This window comes from Harmonia axyridis, chromosome 4 (assembly GCF_914767665.1).
Source record: "Harmonia axyridis chromosome 4, icHarAxyr1.1, whole genome shotgun sequence".
Taxonomy (NCBI): domain Eukaryota; kingdom Metazoa; phylum Arthropoda; class Insecta; order Coleoptera; family Coccinellidae; genus Harmonia; species Harmonia axyridis.
Genome location: NC_059504.1, coordinates 16151981 through 16175118, shown reverse-complemented (window position 1 = coordinate 16175118; position 23138 = coordinate 16151981). Strand labels below are relative to the sequence as shown.

General features: G+C 35.8%; 1 protein-coding gene across 6 annotated transcripts in view; it reads right to left on the bottom strand.

Moving 5' to 3' along the window:
- Window positions 1-23138, bottom strand: part of LOC123678146 (arf-GAP domain and FG repeat-containing protein 1) — a 71084-nt gene that overhangs the window by 30736 nt on the left and 17210 nt on the right. Inside the window, exon 1 of one of the 6 annotated variants that reach the window (XM_045614993.1) lies at window positions 17045-17178. The exons of the other annotated variants lie outside the window; for them this stretch is intronic. Within the exon in view, the coding sequence (XP_045470949.1) occupies window positions 17045-17046 (2 nt within the window). The 5' untranslated portion in view covers window positions 17047-17178. Of the gene's footprint in view, window positions 1-17044; window positions 17179-23138 lie in introns of those variants that run through there. 6 annotated transcript variants of the gene reach the window in all.

The window sequence follows — 23138 nt, the reverse complement described above, 5'->3', positions numbered from 1 at the left end:
ATTGTTTTGCTACACTGTAGCTTCTTCAGATTCTTTACATATTGAGTAACTGTAAGAAATCTGCAGAAGCTACTGTGAAGCGAAACAATTGCTATTTACATAAAAATAAAATAGTGGACATTAAAATAACTAGTATTTGATATCAATCAAAGAATAGTTATTTATAATACAAGTGCAGTAGGTATTGATTTTCTTCCATGAGTTTTAGAATGAGCCTTCTGTACGAGTATTACGCATTGTATCCTCTAATTCACTGAATGTTGATTGAAATTTATGGAATATTTCCATAAATATCGTTGAGTGATTTATGCATAGAAAAATGTGGGTTGGCAGAAGTTTTCTGTATCACACATTTGACAGATAATAGATAAATCCTCGGCAGGAGAGTTCCGAGTACTTACATACAATAATAAAATACAACCATGACATCTGTGCCAATCTACGATATTCTCGCACGATTTTGTTCTACAAGATGTACCAGAATGAACGGACTAGCCACAAAATTAGAGAAAAAATACTCCCTAGACAGAGTTTTGATCATACGATCTTCATGATATTTGGCTTGATTCGATCTAGTCGAATCTGCTGTTACAGAAATATTGGGTAATTTTTTTTTCGTTATTCTGCTGAAAATTTCTACGGTTTCGAGAATGCTATCAATAAGGAAATCTGTCAGAGGTTCGAAATTGGTATTTTATACAGGGTGTTGAACAAGCTCAATGACAAACTTTGACAGACAGATAGTTGTGCTCATTTTGAACATTTTTTTAATCAAATTCTTGTAACTTCTGAACGAAGACAAATCGAACCGATGTTCTTAGGAAAACAATGTTCAGAATGAGTGCAGCTATCGTGTGTCGAAGTTGGTCACAAGCGCTCATAGAACACCCTGTATATACGTGCATAATCTCAACTCGTTGGGATCATTTTTCTCGTGAAATATAAAGTTTCTTCAATTCTCGATGAATCGACAAGAAATTTTGGATGAAAGTTGTTATTTTACATTTGAATTTGAAATTTCATCTGAATCCACTCCGAAGTTTTGAAATTTTAAACGTCTATATTTACGAAAACATCAGTTGGATTGTGCCCATTAATTTCAGAATTTGAAATCCGAACCTATTCTAAATATTTAAAGTCTCTAGTTACCTCTGTTCGGAAGTTCATGGTGTTTACGTCCGGTCTGAATAGAATTGAGTGAGTTGAACCTCATCGTTTGAGAACATAGAGTAATAAACATAGATAGAGGGAGTATACGCAATTTTTACATGTCCCCCAACATGGTAAGATTACGTTGTCGGATTGTGATATATTTTCTAATCCACAATTTTACTATATCGTTAAGAATGTATATTATATTGAATGAAATATATTTACTTGAGTGACTTCCGATTGCATGCATATTTGAATATTTGGAATCTGATATTTTTCCTAATTGTCGAATTTATAATAAACAGAATGTTTATTATTTTTTTTATCTACCTGCTGAAATACAAGGTTTGGCAACTTTCGCTCTCCTAGTGTTATCGGTTGTTTCACGTCGTTTGGCGTGCTTGAAGTTTGTTTTATGAATTTCTGATATATTGAGGTATTTATTTCAATATATTCGATTTAAAATTAAAAGTTGATTCACTATGGGACATAAGAAGTGCGTTCTTCATGGAGAAACTCGCGAATTGAGTGAAATATCTTATCACTGAAATGTTTTCATTTCCGCGCGCTTCATGTCAAATTTGTCATGTTGGGGACAAAATTTGCTTATTGAAAATGACATGCTCTCTCTATCTATGTTTATTAATCTGAGTTTGAGACCATTTCTTCTCAAAATTAAAAAATTACACACATCTTAACGGAATTATACTACGATTGTTCGGGGAAAGAGCGCTCAACCTGAAACATCCCCCGCTCCCATTCACACGTCAGGCCGATCTATCAGCATCCGATAAATAAATATTCCCACGCTCGTCGACACATCACAAAAGCCTTCTCTTTTCCAAACTAAACGCCGCAACAATGCCATGACGTCACAAAGACGGCCGTCCCTTCTTCGATTTTTTTCTTGGAAATGGCTGAATTGAAAGCGCGCTCAATGGGAAGAAAATCCACCGCACAAAACGCTCAATGGAGGTGAAACGCAAGATATCTGGGCGCATAACTCACGAAACGTGGAAAAATAGAGAAGAGAAAGAGAAACGGGCCTGATGAACTATGCCCGTCAGGGACGCCGTTCCTATCTACCTGTTTCGCTACACTGCTCAACAATCGAAATGGTCCTTTGTATTTCTTAAAATGTTTGTACCTATTCGATGTTTTTATGTCCTTGAGTAAAAGTTCGAATTACAAGGTTATAGGACCATTGAAATAAGTCTACCAATTTGGACTAAAATAACGATTCATTATTATTTTAGACAAGTCTCAGATCTTTTTTTTGTATAAAGACTGGAATTTTATTCCCTACGCCCCTACTATAATTTCTTCTATTTCCTACTGTTCTCAGATCGGGAGACTTTTGTTATGAAACAAGCTTGTCCTTGTTGGAAAAATAATCCACACTTCTAAAAGTTCAGCTCGAGATTCCTCTCATAAAATGAAACACTTTTTCATATACCATTTTGCCAGATTTGGCTGAGATTAATAGTTATTTATGCAAGAAGTGCAAAAAGTGAATGTTTATTGCACTCGACGTGAAATTGTCCGACGAGGCCGTTAGGCCGAGTTGGACAACACGTCGAGTGCAATAAACAATTTTTGCACGAGTTGCATACAACATTTTTTCGACGTTCATGCAAAAAGCAAAAAATGATTCATTGAGGTGCGGCACTAGGTGTAGGAAAATGAAAAGCGCAACTTGAATACTTTATTATTACAAATCGGATCAGTTTTGATTGAGGAGTCATTCTCGGGAAGGCATTGTTTGTTTATCTCTGGCTGCTAACATTAATATAAAATATGTAACTGTTTAAAACGTATTGCCAATCTCACAACATATCTGATAAATATGTAGTGAGTTTGAACGTTTATGTTTGTCATGATGACAGCACATTGAAGTAGAATGACAGATGAGTGCAATAAAAACTTTATTGCACTAGTGCAATAAAGAACTTCTTTTTCCACTAAATATAGTTCAATAAAGTTTTGCTTTTTGCATGAATGTAGAAAAAAGTTATTTTTATGTTGAGTTGAGTAAATAAATAAATTAAAGGCTTCATAAAGGGGAAATGCAATCCTTTCCTTAAGATGTTCACACCACCAAAAGTTTCCTATATTATCTCAAATCTGACAGATTAGTACCAACATATAATAATAAAATATAACCATGAAATCTGTGCGAATCTGATATATTCTCGCACAATTTGGTTCTACAAGATGTGGCAGAATGAATGGATTAGCCACAGATTTAGAGAAAAAACCTTTCTTCGCACGCTCCTAGCCGAAAAGCGAAAAGGAAAAGCCTTTAAGACAATGTAGCCACATAGTCTTAGCTTGCATTGAAGGCATTTGCTTTATCCTGAATCCACAATTATGGTATTATTCGTCAAATTTTTCACTGACTTCAATTCATTCAACCTTGAATAATATCTTGAAAATAGTACGTATTGCGAAATCCGACGAAGAACAATTTTATTTTTTAAAATGATTGATTATTGTAATCGTGACATCGGATTATCTCTAATTGATTTCCTATGCTAATTTAATACAGTTGTATGGATCGGCTAGGCAATAACTTAGAAACCATTAGAAGTAGAAAAAAATTATAATTGAAGAATATCTCTATTAGTTATAAAAAACTTCACACAGAAATTCATTCAATTTATGATCATGTTGAAGCTACAAAGGAAAACAATTTTTTTGTGGATATTTAAAAGCCTGCATCTTCCCACCAGAGCCAAATCTGGAAAAAGTTCATACGAACATTTCGTTAAAAAACTACATCTCAAATGTAGTGGACTCAATTTTCTATTTAAGGGGATTCGATTCGATCCAACTCGACGGACCAACAAAACACTTGATGCATCTATAAGAGATTCATAAGTGAATAGCTAAACAATAATAAATGATAATGAGGCAGTCCAGCATCTAACATATCTATCCAGCATCTAACGTATCTATCCACCCTCTTCAGCAATATCCATTTCGATTGTCGAGCAGCGTATTATCATCCCGTCTCTAGTCGGAGGGCACGCCGCTGCAACACAAACGATGTAAATTCCAACGAGACCAAACTGTATAGGCGTAGGTGCGGAACCTGTTCGAAGAAGTGGAGTCAGGTACCACATTTGATTCCGTGTGTACACCAAACAATTGTTACGATATCGCGATGTTTTTTTTTCGTGTGACGTAACCGTTACCGCTTTCACGTACCTTCCGACGAGCGTTCTGCATATAATGGAGGGGATGTGAAAGTCTGGAGATCATCCCAGTGAGTCATAATTCAGGAATTCCACGGAGGAATTCCGAAATGAGCATTCCACTAGCCGGCTCCTTAGATTGCTTCCCATTATTTTTCATTAAAATATAGGGCAAGAATTTGGGTGTAAAACGCCCAATAAAGTACAAAATGAAATTAAGATTTTTATTTTGAATTATAGTTGCAAACATTTTTCTATTTTGTATGGAATATACGGGGTGTTCCTCAATTGGAGGTACAAACGAAAATGAGAGATTCCTTGGATAATTTTAAGAGAAAAAATCCTATAAACATGATCACTTGCAGACTTCATCACAATTGGACTGAAATCTTGTGATTGCCACCGAAATCTTGTGATTAGCTTTTTTCTTTCTGGGGCCACTTCAAATATAAAGAGAATTGTTCGAACTTTTTTCTCGAAATCGGAAGCAGATACGACAAAACTACCAAAAAGTGTAGTACTGGACTAAAGTTTCTTTTTACATTTTTATAAACTACCAGATAAAAAGTTCTGGAGGAAAGAAGCGAAAAGTGTTCCAGAAAAGATATCAACCTGTTGATTTGCATTCAAAATTAGCATATCACATGATGAAATCTTTAAATTGGAGTGTTATGCCAAATTTAGGATAAACATCTTGTGAAGGAAAGGTGCAATTAAAAAAAAACTTCAATACACAATATCTTCAAAATAAAGCGTTTGCAGGTTCCTTTTTCTTCAAAAGGAAAACTGTCATTTTAGTTTTTATCTCCAATTTAAGAACATCCTTTATAGGATGTTTAACAAGTTCTATGGTAAACTTCGACAGATGATATTCCCATATATGCCCATTCCTCAGAGTAATAAACATAGATAGAGGTAGCATGTTATTTTCAGTATGCAAATTTTGTTCCCAACATGAACTATCAAATTTGACATGTAGCGCGCGGAAATGAAAACATATCAGTTATACATTGACATTGTGTGATCCGCCTTAGAGTAAGATTGCTCGAATTGTTGCTCCGTGAAGTTAATCAAAATATTGAGAAATAGCACCCAAGAAAATATTTCAAACAAGGTAGGCCTAGAAAATAGAGCATTTAATCGCACTCAATTGTAAATTTGATGAATATGGATGGAGTACAAACCGTAATATTGACTGAAGTAACCTGTCACTGTGTGAATAAAAAAGTCAAAACAGTCGCCTAATCAGTGGTTATCTCTCCTTACTCGATACTATCATAAAGCGGTCCATACACTCACATGGCTTCTACTGTGAATCTTACTGGCGTTGATACAAAGCGTATAATTGAAGAAATCCAACAAAATAGGACGGAATTAAAGATTGCTATTGATGCCAGTGAAGCACGAATACAATTGCGAATAGAAGAATCATCCAAGAGAATAAAACAACTGGAAGTCGAATATTCTTTTCTGAAGCAGAAAATCGAAAAATTAGAACGGCAGCAGAAGTCGAATAACGTTGTCATATTTGGACTTGATAGAGAGCGGCACGAAATCACTTTCGATTTTATTCAGGACCAGTTAAAGTCGCTGCTCCAGGTGGATCTTGCAGCAAGTGAAATAAAAGACATATATTGCTTGGGATCAAAAAAAAACTGCCCTGTTAAAGTTGAATTTGTATCTAATCTCACCAAGAAGTACATATTTACAAACTGTAAGAAACTGAAGGGAACCAAGGTATCCATCTCACAAGACCTAACCTCCAAACAAAGAGAGGAACAGTCAGTTCTGAAGAGGAATCTACAGACCCAGAGACAAAACACAGGCAAAAGATCTTTTATTAAAGGAAATAAACTAGTGGTTGATGGGGTAGAATACACAGTAAATCAACTACTTGAGACCGAAAAAGAAAAAGCCATTAGGACAAATAGTGCCCCATCGACACCTACTCAACCACTCCTCCGTGAAGAATTTGAAGTGGAAACGGCCAAGATTCTGGAAGCAGCGATCAAATCAAACATTGGAACCCCCAAAAGCAGCGGAAACCTTGGAATCGATAAGAAACAACTCCAGAAACAATCGACTAACCAAATCATCGAAAAAGTGAAGACAAGGTCAATAAGTGACAGGGAAAAGAAGAAACTTCCCAATTTGTCACACGTGAACTCTGCGCGGCTGCAGTGATGGGATTTTGTTGGGAGTCTGTTTTGTATGCCGTGGTCAAGCTGGAGGTTTGTGCATGATCAGGTGAGTCAAACTGTAACATGGATCCCTATATAAGAGACTTTGTTGTGGTTAAGTTGGATTCGTTCTCCTTGAGTACTGGTGAAGAGGTCAAAAAAGTTTTAGAAGTCAATAATCCACATGATGATTTCAAGATCATTCATAATAACATTCGCAGTTTGTCAAATAACTTCGATGAATTTTTGATCACTCTAGATCAATTAGAAGTATCATTCGACTGTATTGTACTTACAGAGACGCGCATTATTCCTGATATTAAAGTCTTCAACATTCCTGGATACAAAACAATCTACAATTCTGGAAATTTAAATCAAAACGACGGAGTTGTAATGTTTGTGAAATCAGAAGCGTACGTGTCTCACACCACAATCAGTCTAAATGGAAGTTTCCTCCTGAGGGCCAAGATGAATGTACATGGCTCAGTTTTCAAAGTAGATGGCATATATAGATCACCAGCTACAGACATTGATTCATTTGTTGACGAACTGAATACTGTTTTGGGTAGGGAGGATGAAACTTTTCACTATGGTATAGTTATTGGTGATATGAATATTGATTTGTTGGGTGCCTCTTGTGATACTGAATTTTATCTGAATACCATGAGTGAACACGGATATATTTCCGCGATAAATACACCTACAAGAGAACAAAAGAAATCTCGCACATGTATAGATCATATGTTTATAAAATCAAAATATCATAACTATGACTCAATCTTGCCAATTACGTACGAAACATCGATTACAGACCATTACACGATTTTGGCCCAAATAGTCCTTGAAAATAGTAAGAGTATAAAAGATGATAAAGTACGGTACTATAAACAGATAGATGAAAAAAGGTTCTTAGAAAATATAAAGGGGGAAAACTGGAATAGTATCTATCATTGCGACAATCTTGACTCTGCAACAGATGAATTAGTCAGGGTTATAAGGACTAACTTGGATGAGTGTACGAAATTTATAAGGATCAACAGTAAACAGAGAGCACGAAAAAAGTGGATGACCAAATCTCTCGTCAATTCTGTTAATAAGAAGAATAATATGTATCATAAAGTGAAAAGTGACCCAGAAAATACTGCCTTTTCTGAAGAATACAAAGAGTATAAGGGAAAACTGAGTAAACTCGTAAAGATCGCCAAGACTTCATACTATAGAAAACGCTTGGCAGAAGAAAGAAATGATTCTAGGGGGCTTTGGCGGACTGTGAATGAAATATTGACTAAAGATGAACCTTCACCAATAAAATTGATAACGACAAAGAATAATGAACAGATCAATGAGAGTGTCGAAATAGCTAACGAATTTAATGAATACTTTATATCGGTAGGTGGAAGGCTGGCTGAAGATATTGATAGAAATTCAGATTACCAAGAAAGAAGAAGTTTGTGTGACCACTCAATTTTCCTATATCCTGCAACTGAAAGTGAATTGATAGAAATAATATCACAACTTAAAAATAAAAAAGCCCCTGGCATCGATAACATCAAAGCAGAAACCCTCAAACTTATTTCCAACTATATATCGAAACCACTCAATTACATAGTTAATAAATCGCTGGAAAAGGGGTATTTCCCCTCAGCATTTAAAACGGCTATGGTGATACCTATCCATAAAAGTGGAATGAAGACTGATGTCTCAAATTATAGGCCTATCGCCTTGATAACATGTCTGGCCAAAATATTGGAGAAGGTTTTACAAAGGAGGTTGAATAAATTCCTGCAAAAGTACAATCTGATGTCAGAATCGCAGTATGGATTTAGAGAGAACATGTCGACTCAGGACCCGATAAGGATTTTGACGCAACATATATATCGATGCTTGGATGGGTCCAAGCCGTCGATTGGTGTTTTTATAGATCTGAGAAAGGCCTTTGATACCGTAGACCACGCTATATTATTGAAAACTCTAGAGGATGTGGGGATAAGAGGTATAGCACAAGATCTTTTCAAAAGCTATCTACTAAATAGGCGGCAAAGAGTGAAAATTGGTGACGGTGTGAGTGATGAAAAAACTATTGAATGTGGTGTACCTCAGGGAACGGTCCTAGGACCAATACTGTTTAATATTTACCTCAATAATCTCTTTTTATTAAATACCCACTCAAAAGTTATTAGTTTTGCCGATGATACAGTCATATTCTGCGAAGACGACGACTGGTTCCATTTAAAAAATAAGCTAGAGAACGACCTAAGCAAAATAAAGGAGTGGTTTGACTATAGATTGCTATCAATAAATTTTGAGAAAACCTCCTATTTACCATTCAGTAGTTATGATATATCCCTGCCAGATTATGACATAGAAATATCCGGAAATGCCGTCATCAAGCCTGTAAAAAAAGTAAAATACCTCGGCATTATTCTAGACAACCACTTAAGATGGGACCAACAAGTATTACATCTTGTAAAAAAGCTACGATGTATTCTGTACGGGTTCAAGACAGTGATCAGTATATTAAATAATGAACAAAAAATAATTTTGTACAAAAGTTTGGTAGAGTCTCACTTGAATTACGGCATAATTGGTTGGGGAGGAGTCTCTAAAACGCATCTGCGTTCCCTTGAGGTAATTCAAAGACGTTTTTTGAGGTGTATTCTGCAGAGGAGATACGACTATCCTAGCAACCTGCTATACTCGGAGACTAAAATATTTGACCCAAGACAACTATTCTTCATAAGTGTTGCTACAGTTCAATACAAGTACAAAAATGAATTAATCACCTACGATCACAACTATAAGACCCGCCATAAAGAAAGTATTGTGATACCAGTCATGCACAAGTCGGTCGGCCAAAGGAACTATAATTATTTGGGTCCCAAACTTTTTAGCAGTCTACCAGAAGAACTAAAATGTGAGCTCAACCTTAGAAAATTCAAGAATAAACTTAAATGTTATGTTCGACATGCTTCCCGTTCTGAAATGCACGAGATGATCGAGAACTGAAAGTGACTTGTTGTCACAAATGGGTTGAACAGTAATTTTGTGTTTTGTCGTCTTTTGTCTGCTTCGGCATATTTGTTTTTATCATGTGACAATTGTATGCTCGATCTATTTTAATGCTTTTATATTTATATTTTTTACTTTTGAAATTTTTGTTCATGTGGATCCTTTTGGATTTTTATAAATTTGATCACACTATATGCTATATATTCTTACACACAAGCAGACGTGCTCTGCTTCGTAAGTATGCTCATTTATTCACCATTCCAAAAATGTAATTAATTCTAAATGTATACTTTAATTGAATAAATGATATTATTATTATTATACGATATTTCACTGAATTCGCAAGTTTCTCCACAAAGAACGCACTTCTCATGTCCCATAGTGAATCAACGTTTCATATTAACTCCAAATATATTGAAATAAATACCTAAATATATCAGAAATTCAGAAAACAAACTTCAAGCGCGCCAAACGACGTGAAACCACCGATGACACTAGGAGAGCAAAAATTGCCAAACCTTGGATTTCAGCAGGTAGATACAGAAAATAATAAATATTCTGCTTATTATAAACTCGTCGATTAGGAAAAATATCTGATTGCAAATATTCAAATGTGCATATTTAATCGGGAATCACTCAAATAAATATATTTCATTCAATATAATATACATTCATAAAGATAAAGTAAAATTGTGGATTTGAATATATATCAAAATCCGACAATGTAATCTAACCATGTTGGGGACATGTAAATATTGCGTATACTTCTTCTATCTATGTTCATTACTCTCCTATGAATATAGGTCCAATTCGTTAAGAAGTTTATTCATTACTAAAAGTCACTTATAATGTAACCACCTTTTAGTATTCAAGTATTCAAAAACTTTACTTTCAAGTTGAAAATTTTTGCAGTAAAATTTTTTCCCAAGAATGTGAAGAACAAGTTTCAATTTAGTTTTGTTTCCTTTTCTTATATTCAAATCTTTTCTTCTTTCACTTCTGCTTCTATTAAACCTTGAGATCTTTTCATTAGGAAGGTCGCCTCAGAGGGTTGTGGTTTTCTGGGAGTTATATATGCAGATCGATTTTCAAAATTCTGATACAAAACCTTCTGTATCTCTCGGTAACATAACTTTTATACAGGGTGTTTCCTTGGAAAACGGAAATACATAAAATGATAATAGAGAGCACTGAGATGGTTCTAGAACATATTATTGTTCTAGAACCATCTCAGTGCTCTCTATTATCATTTTATGCATTTCCGTTTTCCAACGAAACACCCTGTATAAAAGATAAATGAATAGAAGTCTGATAAAACCCACAACCAACCTACGAAACACATCCAAAAAATCATTAAAATATGCCCAACCAGGTGTTTCCATTTTAATAGATATTATACAGCCCGAAACCAGCCCACCTCCATCGCCCATACGAAAAAAGTTACGCGGGTTTCGAGCCGTTAACGACATCATCAGACGCGCCGATGTTTGGGTCGACGTATCGTCCAAAACGATGCCCGCGTGTGTCGCCAGATAAAGCCTCCACACAATTTCCGATAAGATTCGTGACATTGACCGTTTCCTGGTGGCGTATTAATAAACATTTATTCGGATACGTAATTGCGCGATCTCGTATGCCGGCCGCGTATAGTCCGACGTCTCTCGGGACTGTTTATTTCTACGCGTCCCGTTCTATTTTGGGTAGGAAGAGAGACGGACCTGCGTTTGTTACGCGCCTATAAACAAAACAAAGGAGATATGAATATTTATGTCCTTGGTCGTTCAGATGCATATATACGAAAATATGGTCAGCACCTTCAAAGGAATGTTTTCAAATTCGGCTGCGAGAGTTGTTTATTAGAGACCAATAACGAAGGAAACAACAAAGAGATAGCAAAAGCAAAAAATACCCCTCTTAAAAAGGGTACGTAAACGAATGGAAAATAGATACTTCTCATATTTATAAAAGGTATTTATAAAGAATACCCATAGTGGTATATATACCCATTATGTTCATAGAACATCAATGGTGCCCATTTTATAAAAGGTATTCAAATAAATACCACTAATATGACCATAGAGGCTTTTCAAAGTTCAATTTTTATAGTCGATAAGAAAAAAAAAAAGAACATCAATAATGCCCATTTTATAAAGGGTACATATTTAATATAAACGCGAAAAGTGCCCAATGAAATCTCCCAGGTAGGATATATCAATTTTATGAAGGGTATAGATTGTAATTTTACGTTCGAATTCACTATATTTACAAATAACGCCCATTTTATAAAGGGTATTCGAATAAACGCCGATAATAACAACCAATGAAGTTTTTCAAATTCTATAGTCTACTTTTCGTTCCATAATGGGTATTTGAATGGAACGCCATTTTACTGGTACATATTTGAAATAGAATCGAAAAGTGCCCATTATTTTTTTTTCAGAAAGGAGGTGCAAATTTTATAAAAGGGAATATATACACAATAAATTTAATACCGCTCGTGTCATAAAGGGACAAAGGGTATTTGAATAGAACGTCAATAGTGCTATTCATGAAGAGTATCCTAATAGAACATAAAATATATATAAAGGGTATATGAACAGAACGACAATAGTGCCCATAAGGTATATGGGGTATTTCTTCCAATTGCAGGTTAATTGAATTAGATCCAGTGTTCAACGTGTTTTCATGTTCAATATCCATCTATATTTATTAAATAACAAACTCGTGTAAGTTTACATCATTCATAGTTACGAATTCGACCAGAATAGTTATTTATAATACAAGTGCAGAAGGCATTGATATTCTTCCACGAGTTCAAAATTCAAAAACGAGCCACGAAGTGGCGAGTTTTGGAAAGAACGAGTGGTAGAATGAGCCTTCTGTACGAGTATTATACATTATTTTCTCTAATTCATTGCATTTTCATTGAAATTAATGAAATATTTCCATAAATATAATTTAGTGATTTTTGCATTGAAAAATGTTGGTTGGCAGAACTGATTTCTTTAAGGCAATTTGATGAATTGACAGATGAAGCCGTAGCGGAAAGTTCGGAGTGCCAACATAGAATAATAAAATCTAACCATGAAAACTGTGCGTTTCTGATATATTCTCGCACGATTTTGTTCTACAAGATGTGGAAGAATGAACGGAATAACCACAGAATTAGAGAAAGATTGTTCTGCATTGAAATAATTTGGAAACCAATTGTGCTACCGAAATGAAAGCAGAATCTTTGAAACGTATGCTGGATCCTCTAATTTCTAATAAAAATGCTTTACCTTCCGCATTCCAACCCGTGGCGACGCCTGCTTTCAAATATAGGGGTAGCCAAGGGGGGACAAGTATTTTTTTAAGGGGGGTCAAGATTTCCAGGACCATCTGGTTTATTTAAATTGATGATGTATTTTTTTGTTCATTCAATATTTTGGTGTGGGGAGGTGGGCAAAAATTTAGGGGAGCCTGCCCCTCTCTAGAGACGCCAATGCTTTCATCGCTTTTCATGGAAACCTCGAGATACCGGCATAATATTTTATAAAGATATCGGCATTGATTATCTTTACGCGATCTATGAATTTAAAATGCTTCAAATCAAGTAGTCAAATTATAAAAATTCCTGAGAATTCAATACGCAATTCTCTGAAATGCGGACAAACGAATAGCCTCGGGTTCAAATCCGGCAGCACGACATTCCCAACAAGATTTGTTCCATTCGCTCCGATAAAAAGAAACGATTCTTAAAATATGCGGCAATTTTTTTTTTCGTGGCATTCTCGTCCAAGATCCTTGACTACGGCAAAACGGTCTTCACGGTGCTGCGAGCCCGCTAATGCAACCGTCGTTTTGTCGAGCGTCTTTAAGGCCGACGCCGGTGTTTTACCCATACTTTCATGCATTTCTGTCACGCCGAATTGAACACGGTGAGTGCCGTCTCCTCCTCTTAAAATGCAACAATCTGTTCTTTCCAACTTCCGACGTTCGAGGCGTGTGCCAATCGTACAAATCGAATTATTGCGATTGCGGAATAACACTAGGCGTTTTAATTTGTGATTGGCTGGTCGCTGACTACTTACCGATTCTATGGTCGTGAATGAATTCCAGATTTGAGCAATCACGCCGTTCGATGTTGGCTAATTGGAATCGATGCGTAATAACCGGAGCGCTTTGGGTAATGGGGTCATGTGACGGAAATTAAGGCGATTGACTCATAACGAAAATATTTTGAAAATTCGCAGGAATTCCGTAAAAATCCTTACAATGAGAGAAGTGTTTATTTGATATTATCGAACACACATTATAGTTAATAAATCATTTATTGGATATATGGACAAACAAATATTAGTTTCATGGAAATAAATAATTTATTTGAAATCCCACCAATAATCATCATTTATTATTACACTTCATTCATTTACGCATAACTTATATTAATAATGCTGAAGAAATATCCATTTGAAGGAAATAAATATAGTTGAGGTTAATATATCATTGAGTAATAACTAATAAACCTTATTAATATGTAATATGTATCCATGCTGAATAAAAATAATATTTCAATTCAGTAATGGTTAACGTATTTCTCAGATAATTATTTTGGTTGTTACTATTATCCGATTGTTAGGGTCTGAGAAGAACCGTTTGCCAAACTAGGTAATTTTTTAGAGTTCATATTGAGGGTATCCGGGTTTGAACCCTAATCATCTTGATTGCATCTGTTCACTCTGATCACTGTTCTGCCAACACCACTAATTACTAAGCAAGTACAAACGATATAAACCCAAAATTCAGTACAGATGTGCTGAGCGGCGTTCAATAAGCCCATAGTAACACAGATTTTATGTTAAAAAGGGAAATTCAAATCAAAGGAAAAGTTCAAAGACAGATCCTTCAAGGAGATGCGCTTCTCTTTGAGGGATGTGTCCTTATTCCCCATAGATTGGATCACTAGAATTATGTTAGTTTGTTCATTATTAATAAATCATATATTCTGAGTGAATGAATTATTGAATTCTTGTAAGAGTTTATTCATAAATAGCAAATGGTCGTTAACTATTTTTAAACTGGTGAAAATCTTCCGACTTCGTGCTACAAGGTGTTTCAAACTAACGAATTAATATAAAGATAAATTTTAAATAATAACGTGAATGATTTTGTCTTTATTCGTATCAAAACTTGAAAGCCTCAAAGGAGTTATTAATATTTTTGTGTTGGAGCAGTACCCGATTTATCTATTTCAAATGCGGATGTTTCGCCGAACATAAAGTCAATATTTACTAATCAGTCGTTAAAAGCGTGATTTTATTGAACAAAGTGCATTGCGATGTTCAGGTGAATATTTGTGCGAATAGAATCATATGTAATTACATTGTCAATGAATTCATAACATACCTTCAATTCATTGCATTGAGGATGTGAATAAAGCAAAATATTTGTAGTATGTATGAAAATAAACAAGTCTCAATGAACATGAGTTCACTAAAGGACAATCACTAAGATATGTAATGTTATTTTTCAAACTACTCTCGTTTATTCAGATGGAACTATTATTTTAAATTCATATTTGGTAGATGTTTTACGAGTTACATATTGTAGTATTTTTGTCATTTTGCCCTTTACGTGAAGCCGTGCTAAAAGTATTGCCAATTGCTTTTACATGGTTAAGTTTAAATATGAAAGATTTACAAATGATAACGAGAAAGTGGTCCATCGAGATAATATCCGAAAAAAAAACTATTCAAATCAATATCAATCAATATACGCAAGAATTGTAGGTGAATTCCTTGCGCTTCGTTTATTCCTATAAATAGACGTTGGCACCTTCATTCGTTTTCGCCGGAGGCACCGTTATTTTTTTTCAGAATTTAAAGGTGCGAAAAGACAATAAAAACAAGGTGCATTATTTTTACGACTCGACGTGACCTTTATTGTCTCTTAACGATCGCAAGTTTAGATCTATCGACCTTGTACCAGAATAAAGAAACGTCGTGCACTTCGCACAAAGCTTTATCATTTCCATATCGATCCAAACTCTAGACCGTTAGGATTAAATTATTTTTTCGGATATCGTTCAAGAATGCCTACTTTCAGGGGCGAATTTATACAACAAAATATGCTAAAATTCTGTATTCATGATCCTTCGCTATGCAACGAGGTTTCTTGGAAGGTTTTGCGGTCCGGAAAAGTTGTTTTTGCGGTTTAGGTCCTCAAAATTTACCTCTACTATTTTTTTTATATAGGTACACTTTGGATAGTAGGTGAATTCAGGCTTAAAATCCACTTACATCAAGAACATACATTCATTAAATAAATTACTATACTTTTTCAACTTCAAATTGAGAATAACGACATTCAATTTGAGATTAAACAATTTCAAAATGAGATTAAACTACTTCAAAATGGTTAGCACAATCAAAGTGGGAATAAACATCTTCAAAGTGAAAATAAACAACTTCAAAATGGTTAACAACCATTACATTTACAGATCGTGAGGTCCTCTTTTTTTTTGCAATAATCAATGAAAAGTTTTTTTTCTTCAGGCAAAAAAAATCAAGATGACGTGCTTGAGCTTGAATTGATTTTAGATATTTATTGATTGACTTGATATCAAGCTACTTGATATTACTTGAGCTTGATATGCACGCGTCGCACGGCATACATTTCTGCAATTTCGTGCGCGCTCAGACTGAATAAGGGTTTTCCTCGAGCGCCGAGAAACTGAAGCATTCGCCAGTTTGACTTTATTAGTAATTTTCTCATATTTCTATGAAATCTATTGGTAGATTTTGGTAGTTTCAGAAATATCTTTCCAAACATGACCAAAATGGCCAAGAATTTTTAATCAACGCCAGCATCTTCAGCTCCTGTTGAAAGATAAGTTTCCAGAGCTGCTCATTCCTCATGTGTCTTAGATCCTGGATGAAAAATTATGACCTCAAAAAAGCCTGGAGGTTTCTCAATATCAAGAAACTTCATTTTTTCATTATTTTTTATTTTGTTTTGATTTATAGTGATTTAATTTATGTTTCAATCTCAAAAAAAGTTGATATTTTCGGTTCTTTCATACAATAAGTTTAATGAATAAAAGTATTTTTTGCGAGGTTCCTTCTCATTTCATCATTATTTTCATTAATGTGACACTACACAATAAAACTGCTAAAAATCAAGTAGTTTGATATGATTCAACTACTTGATGAATAAATACTTAACATGAGATTAAAAAACTATTACTTGACTTGAGCTTGACTTTAAATCAAGTCAAGCTCAAGCCAAGTAGCTTGAAAATCAAGCCTAGCTGTGAATCCCTACACACAATGTATCTATGAATTTTTTTCTAGTTCACAGTGACGTTTTACTTTACTAATGTTGAAGTACTGAAAGTTGTCGAAATTTCCGTCAAAAGCTAGTAGATATATAATGGAGAAGATTGTGATCGCTTCAACCTTAAACTCTATCGAAGTTTCCACAATTCTACTCCAAAATAAAAAAACAAATTAACAGACTACTCACATAAACTGAAACAAAACGAGATATTCACACACCAATTATCGAATTCAAAGCAGCAAAAACGCACTTCAATACCCAAAACAATAATTCAGAACCGTTTAAACGAATCGATCGAGTCACATTCCAAACTGATCGATCTAGTTACGATCTCCGAAAGTTATAGGGGACACAAACCGAACCCTGCGGGATTTCCACCGATCGTCATACCGAACGATTCTTCTGACGCATTTCGTAACAGAATAACTGGGAGTAGTAGCTTCCTGGATTCCGTTTCAGGAAATTAGAAGAGATAAACGTTACGCAGCCCGTTTAAGCGAGGGAGAAAAAAAAATTGGGCGCGATAACGTCTATTTCGGGAGCAAGATGCGTCGCACGATCGATCGTAGATATTGTGTTGCATCACACAATTAATTGGCTTTTATCGGTTTTTGTCGCGACGTATATCGTCTCTGGGGATGAACACGATACCTATTGTCGTCCATTGAGAAGAAATTTACGCAGCGATAAATTACCGATGCCCTGTTTATGTTCGTTTGAAAAAAAGTATGAGAAAAACTATGACGTGGGTAAGAGATGCTTTTGCGCCTTTGTTAATTGAATTGCGCGATCGGAATGTTCATTAAAAAGCGTCCTGATAAACGATCTGAGGAATTCTAATGATTCAAGAGGGAACACCACCACGTGGCTGCACAGTTCAAAACGAAATTATTTTTTGTTACAAATCACCGATTTTTATGAGGTCTTCAAACAATTTCCTTATAAAATAATCTACTTTGTAGAAAGTACATATTTTTAATTTTCGAATGAAAAAAAAATTAGTAACTTTTCGTTTTCTGCAGAAAAAAATTAATGATATGTACTTTGCACAAAGCACTGACATATTTTTGAAATATTCGTGAAAACAAAAATCATCACAAAAGAGGTATTTCGTGAGAAAAATAACCGATCGTCGTACAGTGCTGCCCTCTACGTGTCTTCGAAAAGAAGAAAGAAGATAAGGTGAATGTACAACCTCGTACAAAGTTTGGTCATCGCAGGAACGCCAGAGGAGAAATGAATGGGTACCAAAGTTTGACTGATATGCGAAAAGCCACATGTTGGTAATCCCTTTTAAGGTACGGTTTCCTCGAACAGTGTCCGTCGACCGCCGCATTTCGACGACTTTATCCAACCAATCGGAATCCTAGCAATCTCTTAGCTGGGCGGAGCTACGCAGAAGAAAACGTACCTTTGTAACTCTTCATTACATGAAAGCAACACAAAATTAATGATGATTGATAAGAATGATTCAGAAACAAGGAAATTGTGTGACATACGAGTTGAAGCCGAGAGATGTTGAACGGCGTTTGTTTGCTTGTGAACAGCTGCTAGCAAGGCAAAGATGGGAGGGATTTCTGCATCGTATTGTGACTGGAGACGAAAAATGGGTTCATTACGATAATCCCAAGAGTAGAAAATTATGGGGATATTCCCGACATGCTTCCACATCGAAGGCCAAACCGAATATTCACGGTTCCAAGGTCATGCTCAGTATTTGGTAGGACCAGCTCGGCGTAGTGTATTATGAGTAGTTAAAACCGACTGAAACAATTACAGGCGATCGTTTTTGAACGCAATTAATGCGTTTGAGCCGAACATTGAAAGACAAACGGCCGCAATAGAACGAGAGACATGATAAAGTGATTTTCCAGCATGACAATGCTCGACCCCATGTTGCGAAAGTGTTAAAGACATACTTGGAAACGTTGAAATGGGAAATCCTACTCCACCCGCCATATTCTTCAGACCTTGCTCCCTCGGACAATCACTTGTTTCGATCAAAGCCACACGGCCTGGCTGACCAGCACTTCCGGTCTTTTGAAGAAGTAAAAAATTGGAATCGATTCGTGGATCGCTTCAAAAAATGACCAGTTTTTTCAACGCGGGATTCGTATGCTGTTCGAAAGATGAGAAAAAGTATTGGTCAGCGATGGACAATACTTTGAATCAGTTTTTCACAATAAAGCCTCGAATTTCGGAAAAAAACAGCGGAAGCAAAGTTGTACGCCAATGGCTCTTTTGTGATACGTGTTTCTACACACGTAAAACGAGGCGTTTCCTCAATATAATAGCTCTAACATTAAATATCCACTATAATTCATTTCATATTGATGAACTTTACATTATTGACAATTGAGTTTCTGTGTGTTTTGATAGTATCGTATAATTTAGTGCTTGGAAGATATTTGCAGGAAAATAAAAAACAAAAAACGTTCTCAAGATAATTATATGAATTTAACTTTCGAGATTCACTGGGACTAGCCGTTAGACAGTTCTCTTTCCCACCTCTAATCTGCGAAACTCGAAAGCGAACCGAACGGCCCAACGTCAGGTGCGAACCCGCCCTAACCCTTTCCAGTTTTTCGGAGTCCGACGATTCTCCCTCGGCGTAGCCCGAGTCGCGACCGTCGTCCTGCCTACCTGCCCTGCCGACGGTCGGTCTCAGTCAAAACACAAACCGCGATAAAAACGCGAGGGCAATGAACCGTTCGATCCGCGGTCGACAAACCGACTCACACCGGCTGTCACCGTGGTGGTCGTCGTCGCGGTCCTCCTTTCCATTCATGCGAAAGGGGCCTTAGCCCCTTAGTTATTTGGTGATTGTTGCCGGTTCGAAAATAGGGGAAGCGGTAGATTTGAAAATGAAACGGTGAATATGTCCTTTTCATTGTTTGGGCTAAAAATACGCTAGAAATATCAAGTTCTAAGATGAACTGTGGATAGTATAACAGGCCAATTAAAAAGTCCCCGGTCTACTACACTTTTTCGGCAAAACTCGATTTTATAATTCAACATAGTTGCCTTCCAAGTTTCGATACCATTTTTGTAGTACGATTTGTTTTTCGCTTCAAAATAGGCCTCATTTTCGGCGATTTCTTTTTCATTGGCACTAAATTTCTCTTCTGCGAGCATTCTTTTGAGATCTGAGTGGATGCAGAAGTAATTCGAAGCCCAATTCATGCAATTTTCCATTGTTCCCATTGATTTGATGGAACAGCACTTTTTTTTTCTTCAAATGGGGCCGTTTTTCAACGATTTCATTCATTAAACGATAAATAACGCTATATAATAATCGCTATTGATGGTCTGGCCTTTTTGAAAGTAATCAATGAATATTATACCTTGCGCATACCAGAATACTGACGTCATAACCTTGCCAGTTGACTGTTGTGTTTTTCCTCGCTTAGGATTCGGTTCATCGTGTGCAGTCCACTCAGCTTACTGTCGATTGTACTCCGGAGTGAAATGATGGAGCCATGTTTCATCCATTGTCACATATCGAAGCAAAAATTCAGGTTTATTGCACATAAATAGCATCAAACACTGCTCAGAATCATTAACACGTTATTGCTTTTGATCGATTGTGAGCTCGCGCGGCACCAATTTTGCACACAGCTTTCTCATGTACAAATATTCGTGAATGATATGATCTACACGTTCAGATGATATATTCAAAATGTCTGCAATCTCCATCAATTTAACTTTACGGTCATTCAAAATTATTTTGAGAACATTTTTGATTTTTTCGTCGGTGACAGCCTCTTTTGGGCGTCCACTGCGTTCGCCGTCTTCGATGCTCATTTCATCAAGTTCAAATTCAGTATACCAATCAATGATGGTTGATTTTCCTAGTGCAGACCCCGGAAACTCTTCATTAAGCCAAGATTTTACTTCAACTGTAATTTTTCACTTCAAAAAGCAATAATTTATTAGCACACGAAATTATTTTTTTTCCATCTTTTTTCAAATAACAAAAGTTATGCACAGTGTTGCCATGATACACATTTCCCTCTACTTCTGTCTAAATTGAGAGTCATTTGGAACTGTCCTCTTCAATATCATATTTTTGTGAGGCAACAAATGTAATAACTTCGAATAATATTTAGCTATGAGAAAATACATTTAAAACGATAGATCTACCGCTAAAACTGTAGATCCGGCAAAAGTGGATATGGCGTTCGGTCACGACACCACGTGATGACAACGATGATTGCGTTTCGGTTAAGGAGGGTGGGGGAGATTTAGCGGTCTTCAGTGACAGATGGGGTTGGGGGTTATAAGTTTACCTTCGAAGGGGAAGAACGGCCAGGTTGCCGGATTAGGTTCGATATTAGACGCGAATATTTGTTTGTCTGTTTGATCTGAAGTTTCCATATGAATCCTCGATGACTAATAACCACGGCTCAAGTCAGACTTATGAATTCTTCAAAATAAGAAATGTTTTAAAAAAAAGTCAACTTTATCAATGTCAGTTCCTAATATTCAAGTTTGATATTACTTGTCACTTTTACCTCTATCCGTGAACGTGCAAAATACTAATAGCGATTTTTTCATGATGACATAATTTTTTTTCCGCAAACGTCAATGAATATCGACTTTATTAATGTACATAATGTAGATGGCGTGCGCCTCTTTTTCTTCCAGTTGTGAACGCAAAAAAAAAAACTTTCACCTACACTTACGGTCTAAAGTAGAAGTGACATCTGTTAAACGATGGAAATTTAAGAGCGAAAGTTAATATTAGTTGAACTTTCGAACTTCAATAACGATAATTGTCAATCGTAAAATTAACATTATTTCAGGTTGCACCACGCAAACTCAATAGGTTCGCTTCCTGGTTTATTTATTTTTATTCTATAATTCAAAAGATTTGTGTACACAATTGAACAAGCTTGCCTACTAAAGTTCCCTTGACTCGTTACTTCTCTGTTTCTGTTACATTGCCAATTTGAACATGTTTATTCCCAATTTGAATATGTTGATTCTTAATTTGAATTTTTTAAGTCTCAATTTAAAGTTGAAACGGTATAGATCTGCGAAGTAAAGCGAACTGTGTATTGGGTTGTAATGGCAACAATGTGTATTATGTTTTGACATGTCTTATGTCAATTGTGTTGAGTAGGTTATGTCAAGACGAGGCAGATTTGTAGACTTACTGATTATTATTATGATATTCTAACACGGTAAGAAAAACAACTAGGTTCGATTGAATAATTCTATACGTAAGTGGTTCCAAGAGTTTTAAGGACGAAAGAGCATCAATCTGGTGATGCTCACTGCGACAATGCATGATTGGCCGGTCTGTTGTTTTATGTTCGGCAAGCGATGCGAGACAACAGCCGGCCGACGGATCTCTGGATGGGAAGAAAAGAGGCTGGTTTTTGTGGGGTTCTGGTGAATGAGCCCGTGGCCATGTCCAAGGTGCACCGTGAGGTACACAGCGCGTGAAGACCGACAAAAAACATCCATTCAACCACAAGAAAACGACGAGTCGGATATTCGAAAACAAACAAATATAATCTGTTATTGCGAAATTCTGTTATTCGTTATCCTGTTATTTCATAATATATAAATATGTTATTCGTTATCCTGTTATTTCATAATATATAAATATGTTATTCTGTTATTCTTTTATAATCTCATTATGTTAGTTTCATAATGAACCAAAGGTAAAGGGAAGCTATATTCGATTCTTCATATCACTAACTTATTCCAACAGTTCAAATTCTTCCACCACTTTTACTATTGTCGGAGAAGCTGCTTTAGTTTTGCGAACTGTGACTTCAAAATTTTCACCATTTTTGTTGTGAATTTTAAACTTTTTTTTGTTGGCGTGTTACTCGTCAAATATCAAAAAATGACAGCTTCAAGAGTGACAACTGCCCAAATATTGGAAAGTCTTGTACTTGTTCTTGTTTTTAGTAGATCGTACAAGAAATTAGCAAACTATAGAGGGGTGCAAGGTTTTCCGGAAATTATGACAATTCCAAAAATTGGAGAATTCACCTACATAGTTGAATGGGACTCCGTAATATTATCTCACAGTATAATCAAAATTGGTAATTTTGCAAAATTTATGAGACTTTGAAAATCGATGTCAATTTTCAGAATATATGATGACGTTAGTTTGACAGACATTATATGTTGGCTGGCCGATCATAGAACGGGATGAGAGAACAAAGATTGTTCTGCATTCAAAAGAATAGAAACGTTGTAATTCTCAGATTTCTACATTTAAAATTAGTCCATTGTCCACTGAAATGAAATTTGTGATGAT